This window comes from Thunnus albacares, chromosome 12 (assembly GCF_914725855.1).
Source record: "Thunnus albacares chromosome 12, fThuAlb1.1, whole genome shotgun sequence".
Classification (NCBI taxonomy): domain Eukaryota; kingdom Metazoa; phylum Chordata; class Actinopteri; order Scombriformes; family Scombridae; genus Thunnus; species Thunnus albacares.
Window position 1 is genome coordinate 26,616,318 of NC_058117.1, and position 12,703 is coordinate 26,629,020.

Below are 12,703 nucleotides of genomic sequence, written 5' to 3' on the forward strand. Positions count from 1 at the left end.
AATCAAATTAACTGGCCAATTACACGTCTAATGCGGCACTCAAAAAAAAAAAAACGTAGCCAATTACCTGCACTCAGCCGGTTATAACCTGAAGGTAAGGCCAGATGTGAAGACGTTAAGTCTGCGGTTGTTAAATTACAACTCCAGTTCGGTATGGGGAAATGGAAAGTTATGGAAATGTGAATTGCCTTTTAATATACAGCAGTTAGGACAGATGAGATTTTAACAGCTGCTGTGGTGGGGAACCTTTTAAAAGGCATGTGACGAGTAACATTCAGACCACTGAGACCGTACTGTAACACAAAGATTCTTACACGAAAAAACTACATCTGCTGCCGCTGAGGGGCACGATCCAAAGATTGAGAATGTTTATTTGCATTATCTCCTGGGTGCATATGGGTATGATATACGAGGGTACATATGTCAAGCGCCTCTATCACAGATGGTGTCATGTGTCGAAGCTGTCAAAAGTTCCTGTGCAGCACATTTGGCGCTGAGACAACCGCTGACAGCTCTGTCTGTATTTTTTCCTCCCCCAAATAAAGTGAAACACAAAATAAATAGGCTATTTATTATTCATCTCACATATTAAGAGAGAGAGTCTGCAGCAAGAAGAGCAGACTGACAACCTTATCCACATCCAGCAAATAAAGCAAACTCCCGTGTGTTTCCACCTTCGCTGACAAATACAGCTCTGAGGGGAGTGACGGAGCGAATTATTTTGTAGCACAGCCATACAGATGAACCATGAAATTGTGATTTGTTAGAGCAACTCTGGATGTGGATTAAAATTAGTGTCACATTTATATGCGTGACTAGTGTACTGCACTTTGATTGACCAGCTAGTTTACTAGTGTACCCTGAATACATGCATAAAACATTGTTTTTTTTATCCCAACTGGGTGATAATATTCTGTGTTTTTTTTCCCTTGCAGCGATGAATAACATTCATGCAAAAGGGGGAGTTTGGGGGCTGAATGAAGGATTAGGAGCTGTTAACGAGGAGGAGGTGGTGGCTTTGGGAAGTGGGTGTAATCGCAGACTAGTGTCGGGGTGTTGGCGTCTTACCAAATCTCTGGGGCACTGCATCTGGGGCTCGGCGTTCTAGAGGATTCAGGGGGGGACAGAAGAACCAAAAGTAATCAAGCAAAACATATTTATTGACAATAACAGTAAAAAACTTCAGCACATTTAAGAGGTTATGGAAGGGGGAAACTTATGGTTGAACAGTGTGATGAAGAAATGGGCATGCAGGATAAAATGAAGGGTGTGTTGTTAGTTTAAAGGTCTAAAGTCTCTCTAAACAGTGTCCCCCTGACTGTCCAACTGCCGAAAATCCATATGAGTTGATATGTTCAACTAGTTCACCTTCAATTATTACAGTGCACTCGCAGTAAAAAGCTTTACAAGCTACATTAGACCTCATTCACAAACATAGCCTTCACACAAATCTGATCTTAAACCGTGCGTACGAACGTTTTAAGCACAAATCTCGGATTCATCAATATGTTCTTACTTGAATTTGTTCTTACCCTGCAAATCAATTTAAAACTTCTTTAGACCATGCATACGCACAAATCATAAACATCCTAAGACCTTTTTTTAAGTGTAAAATTGCTAATAATACACAAATTATTTACTAATTATAAAATTAGTAGCTAATCCATAAATCATCATCATAAATGTAATGAAATCATTAATATTTTAAAATTGTCCTGTTCCTACTTTTAGATGACAGTAGCTAATATATCGGACAGCAATTAATTTCCCCCCCATCAGATTTGGCTGTGATATATGCAGCAGCCTGTTCAGAGTCCTCACAGCCTGCAAGTTCAGTAGTGACACATGGAGGGACGCTCACGATGCACACCTGGTGCAGTAGTGCAGATTTATTTAGATCAAATCCACAGATCTACATATTTAATAACTTTTTATTGTGTTTCGGGGCGTACTGCGTGGTAGTGGTGCAACAGGTGTGCAGGATTCACAGGCTCCAAACCGTTTGTGCCAATGACGTGTTTACCAGCCAAATCTGCTTTTTCTGGCTTCTACTTTTGAAACTTATCGTTTGCATTTCACTAGCAGGAAAGTTTTTGTACATTTTTACCATCACAGCTCTCTTTGCAATGAGTGACAGCTCTCTGCACTGCTGCGCTACTCCAAACAAACAAAGCTTTCCTTATATAGAGAAATGGGAGCGTGGTAGTATGCTAATGACCGATGGCTGACACGCGCCTGTCAGTTTAGAATGATTCTGATTCACTAAAATACACACAAGAACACAACTGGCCGACGCGCACATGTCACTAATCTGATGGATTTTGTGCACAAAGTAAGAACATTTCTACACACATATTAGTGAATGAGGCCCATTGAGTGAATCTTTTGAAATTCTTTTGCCCTGACTTTTGCCTTTCAGGCTGCCCCAACCATCTAACTGGTGGAGCTCATTGGAGCTGGATGCAGCCTGACAGGAACAACTTTAATCTGCTCTGCGTGAATCTATATTTGAATTGAGCTGACAACGTTCAATTATAATACTGTCCTGAAAAGACACTAGAATTGAACATCAATCATGTCATAAAGGACAGACAGAGCTGTTTGGGCCTTAGTTCTTCATTAATGAGGGGTTAATGTTAGTGAATTAATAGTTCAGCAATTTACATAGCATTTTTTTTCTTGGACTACTATAACTATGGAAAGCTTAATAAAATTTCATCATAACATGTTATTTGCAAGATTGATTTAGGGTCAGATGAGGGACATAATTAGTTGTGCGGCTTATCCGATAGCTAAAATAAAGAGCTCTTGTTTTTTTACCTGCCGAGGCAGGCGACACCTGGACAACTGAAACAACAGCTGTGACTTTATTTTTTCAATACGCTACATTAAGTTTAATATATAAAGCTTAGTAACTGCCATTTTTCATCTATACTTCAATGCCAATTTATTGGTGCATAATATATGTAACGGATGTATTGTCTCCCCTACCACTAAAACCCATGAAAAATGTTTAACCTATCCCATCGCTTTGGATAAAGACTTAAGCTGCTCATTTTGTGCACTGGACCTGATCTCCCTAGAGTCCCATCTCAACCCTTTTACATCACCCTCTCCAGCCTCTACAGCTGATAACCGCAGATCAAATAAATTCTACCATCTAACTACCAACTACGCAGAGTCAGCCAGACTCAAAGCCCCGCTCTTATCTAAAGATGAGTATCGACCACTGAAGCACTTCCTCTCATCTAACTTCGCCCGTGGCGACAGCCATCCAATAGCCTTGTCTGCATCCCTTGCTGTGATAATTGTCACCAATCAGCCATTTGATTGACACTACTTGTTTGCGAATGGCTGCTTTTGCCTCTAATGGCCCCGGTGACTGCTGAGGGTGCTGGGTGAGACCATTTTATGATAATAGAGGGGGTTTGGTGCTATAACTTATGTTGATATTCGATAAGATGTGTGTTAAAACCGGCTAGTGGAGCGAGAGAGATAGTAAGGAATCATTGACCACCGCTGTGAAGTAAACATTGTTGTGATTTAAAGCTCGCTGACAGCCGACACTGTTCAAACTTCCCTCATGTAAAAAAAAAAAAAAAAAAAAAACAGCACTTTAGCCTCAATGTTCTGCCCCTTGTTTTCATCTCAGCCATTATGAGTTCACTTCTTAATCCGACAACTTTGAGGTAACTCCAGATGTGCAGCACATCCAATCTGATTTTGTGCAAAGATAATTAAGTAAAACATCTGGTACCATGTTAAAACACAACCTTGAAAAAAGCAAACAGCTGTAACAATTGTACCTACTAAATTAGTAATGGTTTGAATCACTGAAGTCACAAACTGTGAGTGACATCTGCCTCAGACCGAGTGACAGCAGAAGCGTTCGACACTAGCAACGCAAAGATTTGCACGGTTGTTTGTATAGTGTAACGTGTGAGGATGCTGCCTGATTGATATTCAAGCCAAGTGTGTTTTTCACTCTCTGCCTACTACCTGCCCTGAGTGTGTCTGTTCATCCCCACATCCATCAATCTAGTAAATAAGCTTTGAGGCCAGACACGGAGAAAGAGATGGAAATACAGAGACAGAGAAGGTTACCTAACAAAGTGAGAGGAAGAAAAAAGGGAACTGGTGAATGAGAAAGAGAGGAGCGGCAGGGGAGGGTGACAGATAAAGAAAGACAGAGATGGAGTGAAAGGGATTGGAGAGGAGAGGGTGAAAGAGATAAAGAGAAAAGATTGAGCTCTACAGGTTTCCTCTCAGGGGCTAGCCGCGGCTTGATAATAGACAGGAGTGCGGCGAGGGGAGTGGGACGATCAATCTGCATGCTCGGCTACCGTGTTGTCTTAGCTGGGGAACGAGGAGACAACATGGCACTCACTGCGGGGATTAACGGCACTGGTGACGGCAGGAAACTCTTTCGCACGTACGGTATGCATGAGCACACATGCGTAATCTATACTTATCCATGCATGGGGGACTGTATATATATATATGTCATAATGTGGTGAAAGTGTTATGCTGACAGGATGAAGAGTTGAAGGGAATGTTCCAAGAGAGGTGGAGAGTGAAGCGGGGAAACGTACCACTTCTCGGGGGAGGAAAGCTTCCTCCTGGCGCATGACCAGCAGCCCCACGGCCCCACCCATGGGTGTGGCCCTAAGCAGAGACACCACCTCCTCCTGGGTCCGCCCATTCAGGTCCACTCCGTTTACCTAGGGTACATTTCAGGCGGTTAGTTTTACGTCAAAGTACGTAAACAACTAGTCGATTTGTGCGAAAAGTTCAAATTGAGAAAATAATAAACGTGTATCAAATGCTTCAAAATTTTATGCAATAAAGCAACAGAGATTGAGACTGTGTAATCCTTTATGCAAATGGTTTGCAATGTGGGGAAAAAGTAACTTCAAAAGCTGTTCTGTTCTCGCTGCAAATGATACGTATGAAAACAAGTTCTTTGATTTCATTCCAGGATACTCAATTTCCATTTAAAACAGTTACCTGAAATTCATTCGTTGCACTTTATAAAATTCGACAGATGAAAGGTTTTTTTTTGATGGATTAAATGTATTAGTACTTGTGGTGTCTTCACGCTGCAACACATTTCAAAATTAGATGAACCTGAGTGTGAAACCGACATACGACGACACATTGCAATCACCATCGTTCATTACACTACATCAACTCCACAGACATACGAACTACAGTGTAAAGTATCGATGCACTTTTACTTTCTCACCTCCAGCAACCTGTCCCCTGCCTTCAGGCGGCCATCTTGGATAGCAGCTCCCCGGGGCAGAATATTCTTCACGTAGATGGGCGCCGAGCCGCCGATGGGAACGTCTCGCGACGTTATACTGAAGCCGAGTCCCTCGGGTCCTGAAGGATGAGAAGTGAGGAGAAGAGGTCCTTATGATGGGATGCGGTTTTTTTATCTCAAGGCAAAAGCAGAAGCTGGTCTATTCCCTCTGCACCCCCGTAGCTCAGTATGAATACGTTCATATTCAGCTGGCATGGGTTTTCCAGGATATGATGCAAGTTGAAGCAATACCAGTGAAGTGTTGAGGGAGACATTTGGTTCAGATCTTAAAAGTGAAGTGTGGTGTTTGATAGGAAATAAAGAGTTGGTGTTCAGGAAAAAAAAAAAAAAAAATCCTCCACACAAGGGAACGTTTAAGTTATTAAGCCAATCAATGCCTCGCGGTCATAACCGACGTTTCCTGAAGCGCTGTATAGCGGAGGAGGCCTGTCTCACTTGATATAAAGAAGAAATTATTACATTCTTATGAAATGTAATATTAGGCTTATTAGCAGCGGTGTTACATTACACAGCAAAGGTGATTATTTAAACGATCGACTAATATGATAATAAATAAGATGATTGCTTCAGGATTTGAATGATTCCTCTCAGCAGACGATTGATTGATCATACGTGGCTTTTCAGTAATTAATCAGAGGAAAAAAAGAAAACTTTCTGACTTTTTACAAGTTGGAAAAAGTAGAGCCTAATTAGCGCCGAGCTCCTTCACAAACAGTGAATTCTTTCACTAAGTCGGAACAGTATCGTGCCATGACTACACCTTCGTTAAGGTCTTTCCTTCCTCTCCTTGCCCAAACCTTAGTAGAACTCTTTGTATCAACTTCGCCACATACAATCAATTGTCTTAGGAATCTCCATGCATGCGGGTAGATGCGATTTTGTTTGAGTGCAAGTTTTACCTCCCAGAGCGCCTTCATTATGACCCATTAGCAACACAGGCCTGTATCTCATCAATAATCCTAACAGACAAACAAACAATCTTCTATTATGAGGATAGTTATATACAGGAAATGAAGAGAAATACCGCATCCCGTCAGCGGAGATCATGTAGGTTTATAGTGAATAATTAAAGTGGGGATATATTGGGGAGGTAAGATAACTTAATGCTTTTAAAGCTAGACATTGGGCTATGTAATAAGTACATGCAATTACATGGAGCCAGTGAGGAAGTTCAGCCTGAAGACTTTTTAATACTTTTTTTTTTTTCCTGAGATGTAATTGAAGCCAGAAACTGAAATAAAACCTGCGGTAAGAACATTACACCGTCTACGCTTATAAAAAAGGGGGAAAATGTCATTGTCAACATGCTGATAATCAACACTTTTTCATCCCTCATTCCTCTTGAAATATTTCATCTGGCCTAATCCTGCACTCTTGAGAACTCAAGTCGCCACATGTATGTGTTTTAGAGAGCTTTGTGAAGAAACGGTTCTGACTGACGCTGTTTGTTAGTCTGTAAAACAAAGTTAATAAAAGAACAATAATGAGAACCCCTTGCTGTATGAGAGTTCTGGCCCTAATCCTCACTGCTTGTTTGACTGAGCTGATGCAAAGAAAAGCAGAACAGCTATTCTGTTTCACATCCTCTACCTAATCCCCGACATTGATGAGCCAATCAACTTCCCGCAGGCAGACGAGGTGCGGTATTACACTCACCGGTAAATGCCTGTAGCGTTCCTGGGCTTTAAACAAGGAGGAGGATCTTTAAAACTCCCATTAGCTTGATTAAGACATACCTAAGCAATTTCCTGTGCAGAATGGGATTCTTTGATTGATTCTGATACTCTCCAGGATTTGTGAGGAGGCTGGTGTCTGATTCAAGCACATAAACAAAGCGGGAGTTTAATCTGCGCTCAAAGCTGTGGGCTTAAGTCGGGTACTCAAAACAAAACAGATGAGCCAAACGGCCTCTTGGGAGTCGCTGTTAATCTCCGCAAGTGTCTGCTCCGACAACAGCAAACAAAAAGGTGGAATGAAAAAAAAAAGATAAGATCTTTGACTGAGAATATAACAGATCTCTTGGCATATCATACGGCGAATGCAGTGTTTTTCTGGGTATTATGACTAAGCAGAGAGGTGAGGATGAGAAGAAAACACTTCCATAGAGGAACAAGTGGAAATGGCTAATAGCCAGAACGGAATATGCAACAACCAGCTGGGTGTTTTCATGTGTTTTATGTTTTTTTTTGCTTGATTCCAGCCCCAAGAGAAGGAACAGATTCGGGTGAAGACTTCAACGGGCATATGGCGCAGCCCTGTCAGACTCTTTCGCTGTGGCATTTGACAGCACACGGGGACCAGCGGCTGCTTAGCAACAAGCTCTCTCCGGCCCTGAGACCTGGCACCGACACCTGGCATCCTGTTGGCAGAGGTTTGCGCCACCTGTGCCAGCTGTCAGTCAAAGATTACACCGAGGAGATCTCCCCAAAGTTTTATTTCTAACGCCCCCGTGTCATTCCGTATTTCCACCCTCCCGTATTCTTTTTCGGTTTATTGGACTCATCACCAACTGTTCTCCGCTCACATCAGTAACTAATGCTGGCTGTTTTGTTTTTTTTAAGCCTGTTACATCATTGCTCACATTTTGCATGCTTCTGTGTTTGCACTGTTTTCCAACAAACTGTTTCTACACTTGTTTTTCGGATGTACCAGGAATGGGGAAATTACATACTAAGCATCCTTCTCATTTCAGCGGAATGGAAAGGATGAGGTGGGGGATTTCAACAGACAATACAATCAAGTGATGTCATACATCATGTAGGAACTGAAATTACTTTGGCTTTCCACAATTGATAAAGGAAGTTCCAAATGTGTTTCTATATTTAAACATCTTCTCACAATCTACTGACTGTAATGGCTTCAATCAGAAAGAGAAATACAACACACACTGAAAGGTTGAGTGAGTCTTAAGGAGCGGAAGAGTGACTGACCTCGCTAAAAAAAATGTCTTACATCACTGTTTCCTCGATCCCTCCTCAGTAATTGGCCGCGTGTTGCTTCTGATCTCAGCTGAGTCTTGTCAAAAATGGAACTGTTATAAATCTTGCGCACAAAAAACACACACACACACACACACAACCTTGGTGTGTGCTTCCTGCGCCCCGCAAGAACTCCACAAGTTTTTCTTTTTGAAATATGTGAGGTTTAAGTGTGTTTCACCTGAGCAAAGCCTCTCTGGGCACTAAAGTAATTTTCTGTCACGCGGGTAAACATGTTTTTTGCAGGGACTTTTCTTCACCTTTTTTCAGCTGGATGTTGAGCCGCCTCCCGACCTTTTTGGTGTATCCTCCCGTCGAGGTGGAGTTTATCCCTCTCTGAGGCGAGTGGGTGTGACCCGTCGGAGGTTTGGCTGCGGAGACCGCCGGGTGAGTCAGAGGAGGGTAGCCTTCGGTCTGGTCTGGGTGGGTATGGGAATGAGGGTGCGGATGAGCGTGTGGGTGTTTTTGGGAACCGTGTCTGGACATCCTCTGCGGGGTGTGATCCATGCCGGAGACGGTGCTACCGGACAGGGAATCGGGGCTGAAACGGCCCGAGGCGTACGCGGGGTTCCTCTCGGCGTGGGACAGCGTCTCGTAGTGGGCCTTCATGGATGACGGCACCACGTGGAACATGATGACCGGAGAGCGCATGGCCTGACGGAACATGTTCTGGGCTCTGGGACGGGAGCGATAGGAGAGAGATTTGAAAAGCAGATGGAGAGAGAGAGAGAGAGAGTTGAATTTTTGATTAACTGTTGTAGCTTTAAATACCTTTCTGAATCATTGTTAACACTCATATACTCACATTTGTCTGCACAAACTTGCCTAGTGAAGCACTCCACCCACCCAATGCCTCTTCCACACTCTCTCTCTCTCTCTCTCTCACACACACACACACACAACCGTATATATAAAATCCATCTTCGCCCACCTGAACATTCTGACATGTTAATTAATACTTATTGCCAGCATGAGCGGCTCTAAAAAGAGACTGAACTCTCTCCCGACAGCTCCATCACATAATCCCCTCATTTGGCTCCATATGAAGGAGACTTCTATCCGTGGGATAGTTTGCAGAAAATCCTCTTTTAAACCCCCCCTTCGGTGTGAGCTCATGTACAGTAGGTGTGAATGGAAACTTATGTTGGCTGTCAGCACCCTGTAACAGCGGAGCCTTGTTAGCACCACCTGTTTCAATAAAGCAGACTTTGGTATGGCTCTTCCCTCGTCCCCCCCCCCTGACAGCTGAACGGACGTTCAGAAAAATACTGAGGCCCCAGAATTTCTATTGCCTCTTCCCGACCCCCTAAACAACAACTAGGCCCCCGCCGACAATTTCATAGTGAAATTCCAGGCCTGTTTTTTTTTTTCCCAGCCACTAATAATGTTCCCCGAGGAGGATGGTCTTGTCTCGGCATCTTTATGATTTCAGGCTGGATCGAGTAGCAGACGAGATGTAATTTTCTCCCTTATTTGCACTTGTAACAATACTATGTATGGAAGCTTTATTCCCATCCATTACTTGACTTACGGCTCAAAGACATGGTCTCAGAGTTCTCACCGTCACTGTTTTATTGGCCAGGTTTTACGATATATCTGTCTCCTTTACCCCAATACAATGGTAACGTATACTATTACCGCATACATAGTACTTGTTGACAGCATGTTCTATGGGATTACACTGAGTAATGTTACTGGAAAAAAAGGTAATGCTGCTTAAGTTTTAATATGTCAATGTTGTGAGTACTACAAATGGAACTCCATTCAAATCCATTGTATTGGGGTGGTGGCAAATATCTCAGAAACAGGCACCTAAAAGCCTCATAAAACCAATATTATCTACATGACTGCATAACACAAGTAGTAAGTGGAAAATATGTTTGTAATTTGGGCAAACAGATTCCTAAATGACTATTTCCTGTAACTGTAAAGTCCTACGGGATAGATATGCATCATCATAATGCATTTATGTATGTGCAAGTACTGGCGGTACTTTGCATGATACAGTAGTTATCTCACATAATGTACATCATCTATGAACTGCATACTGCAGTTAAGAACATACATACAATTAGTATAGTGCACATTTAAGCTGGCAGGAGAAAATCAGATCAAGCACATGTATGCATCACTGGATTTCAGCTTTTGTATCGAGCTTGTAACAGAATACATATGCAGAACACAGGCACGCATGCAGCATACGGATGTTAGGAGCCTTATTCCCATTCATTCCTATGGAATGAGCGAGAGAAGGTGTTACAATAGAAGTCCAGTGGAGCTGTTACTGAAACACAGGGGAATAAGAGGCTGAGAGGATTGCAGGGACCGCATCAGCGATTGAGGTTGCAACCTACAGGAGTTAAATAGGGAAAGGTTAGCTTAGCACAGTGACGGGCAGCTGGGGAGCCTGTGCACTGGCAGGAGAGCAGAGAAGGAGGGCAGAGGACACGAGGAGAGAGGATAATACTAAAGTGACGGGTTAAGGACTGTAAGTATAGGTAGAGGAAAAGAAGCAGATGGGGGTAAATTAAGGCTTAAAAGCCAATCAAACAGGTAGTCCAGGGACCACCAGGAGTTCAGCAGTGGCTCCTGCGAGCTGCCGTCTTACTGTTCAAAGCGGATGTTCCGCAGGTCTCCGTTATTGATACGGACGATACAGTCATTCTCCTGGAAAAGGCCCTGCTGCTGGGCCTTGCCTCCCCGCTCCAGACGCTTGACCAACAAGCCAAGAGTCCTGAAATGTTCAAAAGTTCGTGTCAACAAAATGAAAGAGGACCTCCAACGGATTCAGTATGGCTGCTTTGCTGTAGCCAGGACAGGGCTGGAGTATGGATAATACAATTTCACACAATTTAATCACTACAGTTAGGGTTTCTCTGTCAAAAAGATACTTTGTGTACTGTGTTAAAACAATAAGAAGCTCTTATACCTATATGTGCCTAGTACTCTATATCACCTATAGAATCTCTCAAGCATTTTACAGTGTCTTTATATCTCAGGGTAACAAAATCTTTGTATTTTACATTATATGCTTCGCAAAATTGATTTTGCATGGTTTTTGTATAATTTCTACATCAAAAATGCATTATTGAACGCAAAGATTCCTCTTCCCATGGTCAGGTGACTCCCCAAGAAACAGTCTGTGCCTTTTTAATGTGGCATAAAAAGCTTCTTCTACTAAAAAAAAAAAGAAAAAGCCACAAAAAAAAAAAAGCAAAGCTGTGCCTAATGTCTGCCTTTTATCATTATCATGTGGCACTTGAAGACAGTGTACAATGCGGTCCTGTCATTTGCATCATCAGTGTACCAATGAAGCTTATGAGAGAAAGCAGTCACATCACATCAGGGGTGCTTTAGAGTCCGTGTGGGGGAGGCAGCTATTCAAAGGCAATCAACACATTCAAAAAAAAAACTCCACTGCAGATCCGCCGGGGGGTCGATGCTTTTTGCAGGTGTTAATTTTCTAACCCCTAAGACTCTTGCATCCCCTTTTTTTCAAAGCAAAAAAAATATAAACATTAAAAGTGCTCTCTGAGAGCAGCACCATTAAACACTGATAGCAGGCGGGTTGGAGAGAGGCCGGTCTACTCGTACTGTAACACTTCAACCGTGCTGAGCTGCAACGGTTGTCGCCCTGTAATCCGGTGTGGCAAACTGGCTTATGCCTCCTCGCACAACCGCGGCGAGAGGCTAACTTCACCTGAAAGGGGCGCTTTGCGGATTATAGACCCGAGTCTCATGAAGGAAATCAAAAAGCGGGTGAGGAGAGACGTTCAAGACCTAATCGAGTCTTCTTCGGTATATAGTCTGCGTCTGTGTGTATCGAGGATTTTTTTTTCTGAGAGAGAGAGAGAGAGTGTGAGCGAGCGACCTAGGTAAATTGGGTTGATTTTAAGGTTTAATACTTACCCTCGCCTAAGGCTTATAATTCAAAATGAATGGGAATGTGATTACAGTGTGAGGGCAGAAAAGTTCAGGAGTTGGAAAAAGTTCAGAGACAATTCGGCTGATTGAATTGGAGTGAGAACGCGACGCGATTGGCTGCAGAGGGGCTATTTCTCTGATGAGAGCCGGGCATCTTAATCTCGGGATAACGCCTACCCCTGACATTTCTCCAATAAAAAGAAAAGTGCATTATAAATGTGCTTTTAGGTTGATTAATCGGGCGGTGAGAAAAGTGATATGATCTGGATTTTTCCAATAAAGTACGACAGCGAGTTTGGTTTGGTTGATTGTATTTGTGAGTCTAAAGACAGTTTGAACATTTGTGGGACTGTGGCTGGCTCTGTGCTGCTGGCAAACTCACTGAAAGACAATTAGTGACTGCTGCTTGGCGTTGTAAAGTCATCCAAGCATTAGAACTATCTAAAACTTAACTACAATAATAAGAAAAGTGAAA

General features: G+C 42.7%; 1 protein-coding gene across 9 annotated transcripts in view; it reads right to left on the bottom strand.

The window, feature by feature from the left end:
* LOC122994645 (partitioning defective 3 homolog) overlaps positions 1–12,703 on the bottom strand; it is a 253,190-nt gene that overhangs the window by 111,619 nt on the left and 128,868 nt on the right. For all 9 annotated transcript variants that reach the window (XM_044369447.1, XM_044369452.1, XM_044369451.1 and 6 more), the window contains exons 8-12: positions 10,913–11,038; positions 8,565–8,980; positions 5,246–5,385; positions 4,593–4,721; positions 1,069–1,104 (exon numbers count right to left, since the gene is read on the bottom strand). In XM_044369447.1, coding sequence (XP_044225382.1) covers positions 1,069–1,104; positions 4,593–4,721; positions 5,246–5,385; positions 8,565–8,980; positions 10,913–11,038 — 847 coding nt within the window. The remainder of the gene's footprint in view (positions 1–1,068; positions 1,105–4,592; positions 4,722–5,245; positions 5,386–8,564; positions 8,981–10,912; positions 11,039–12,703) is intronic.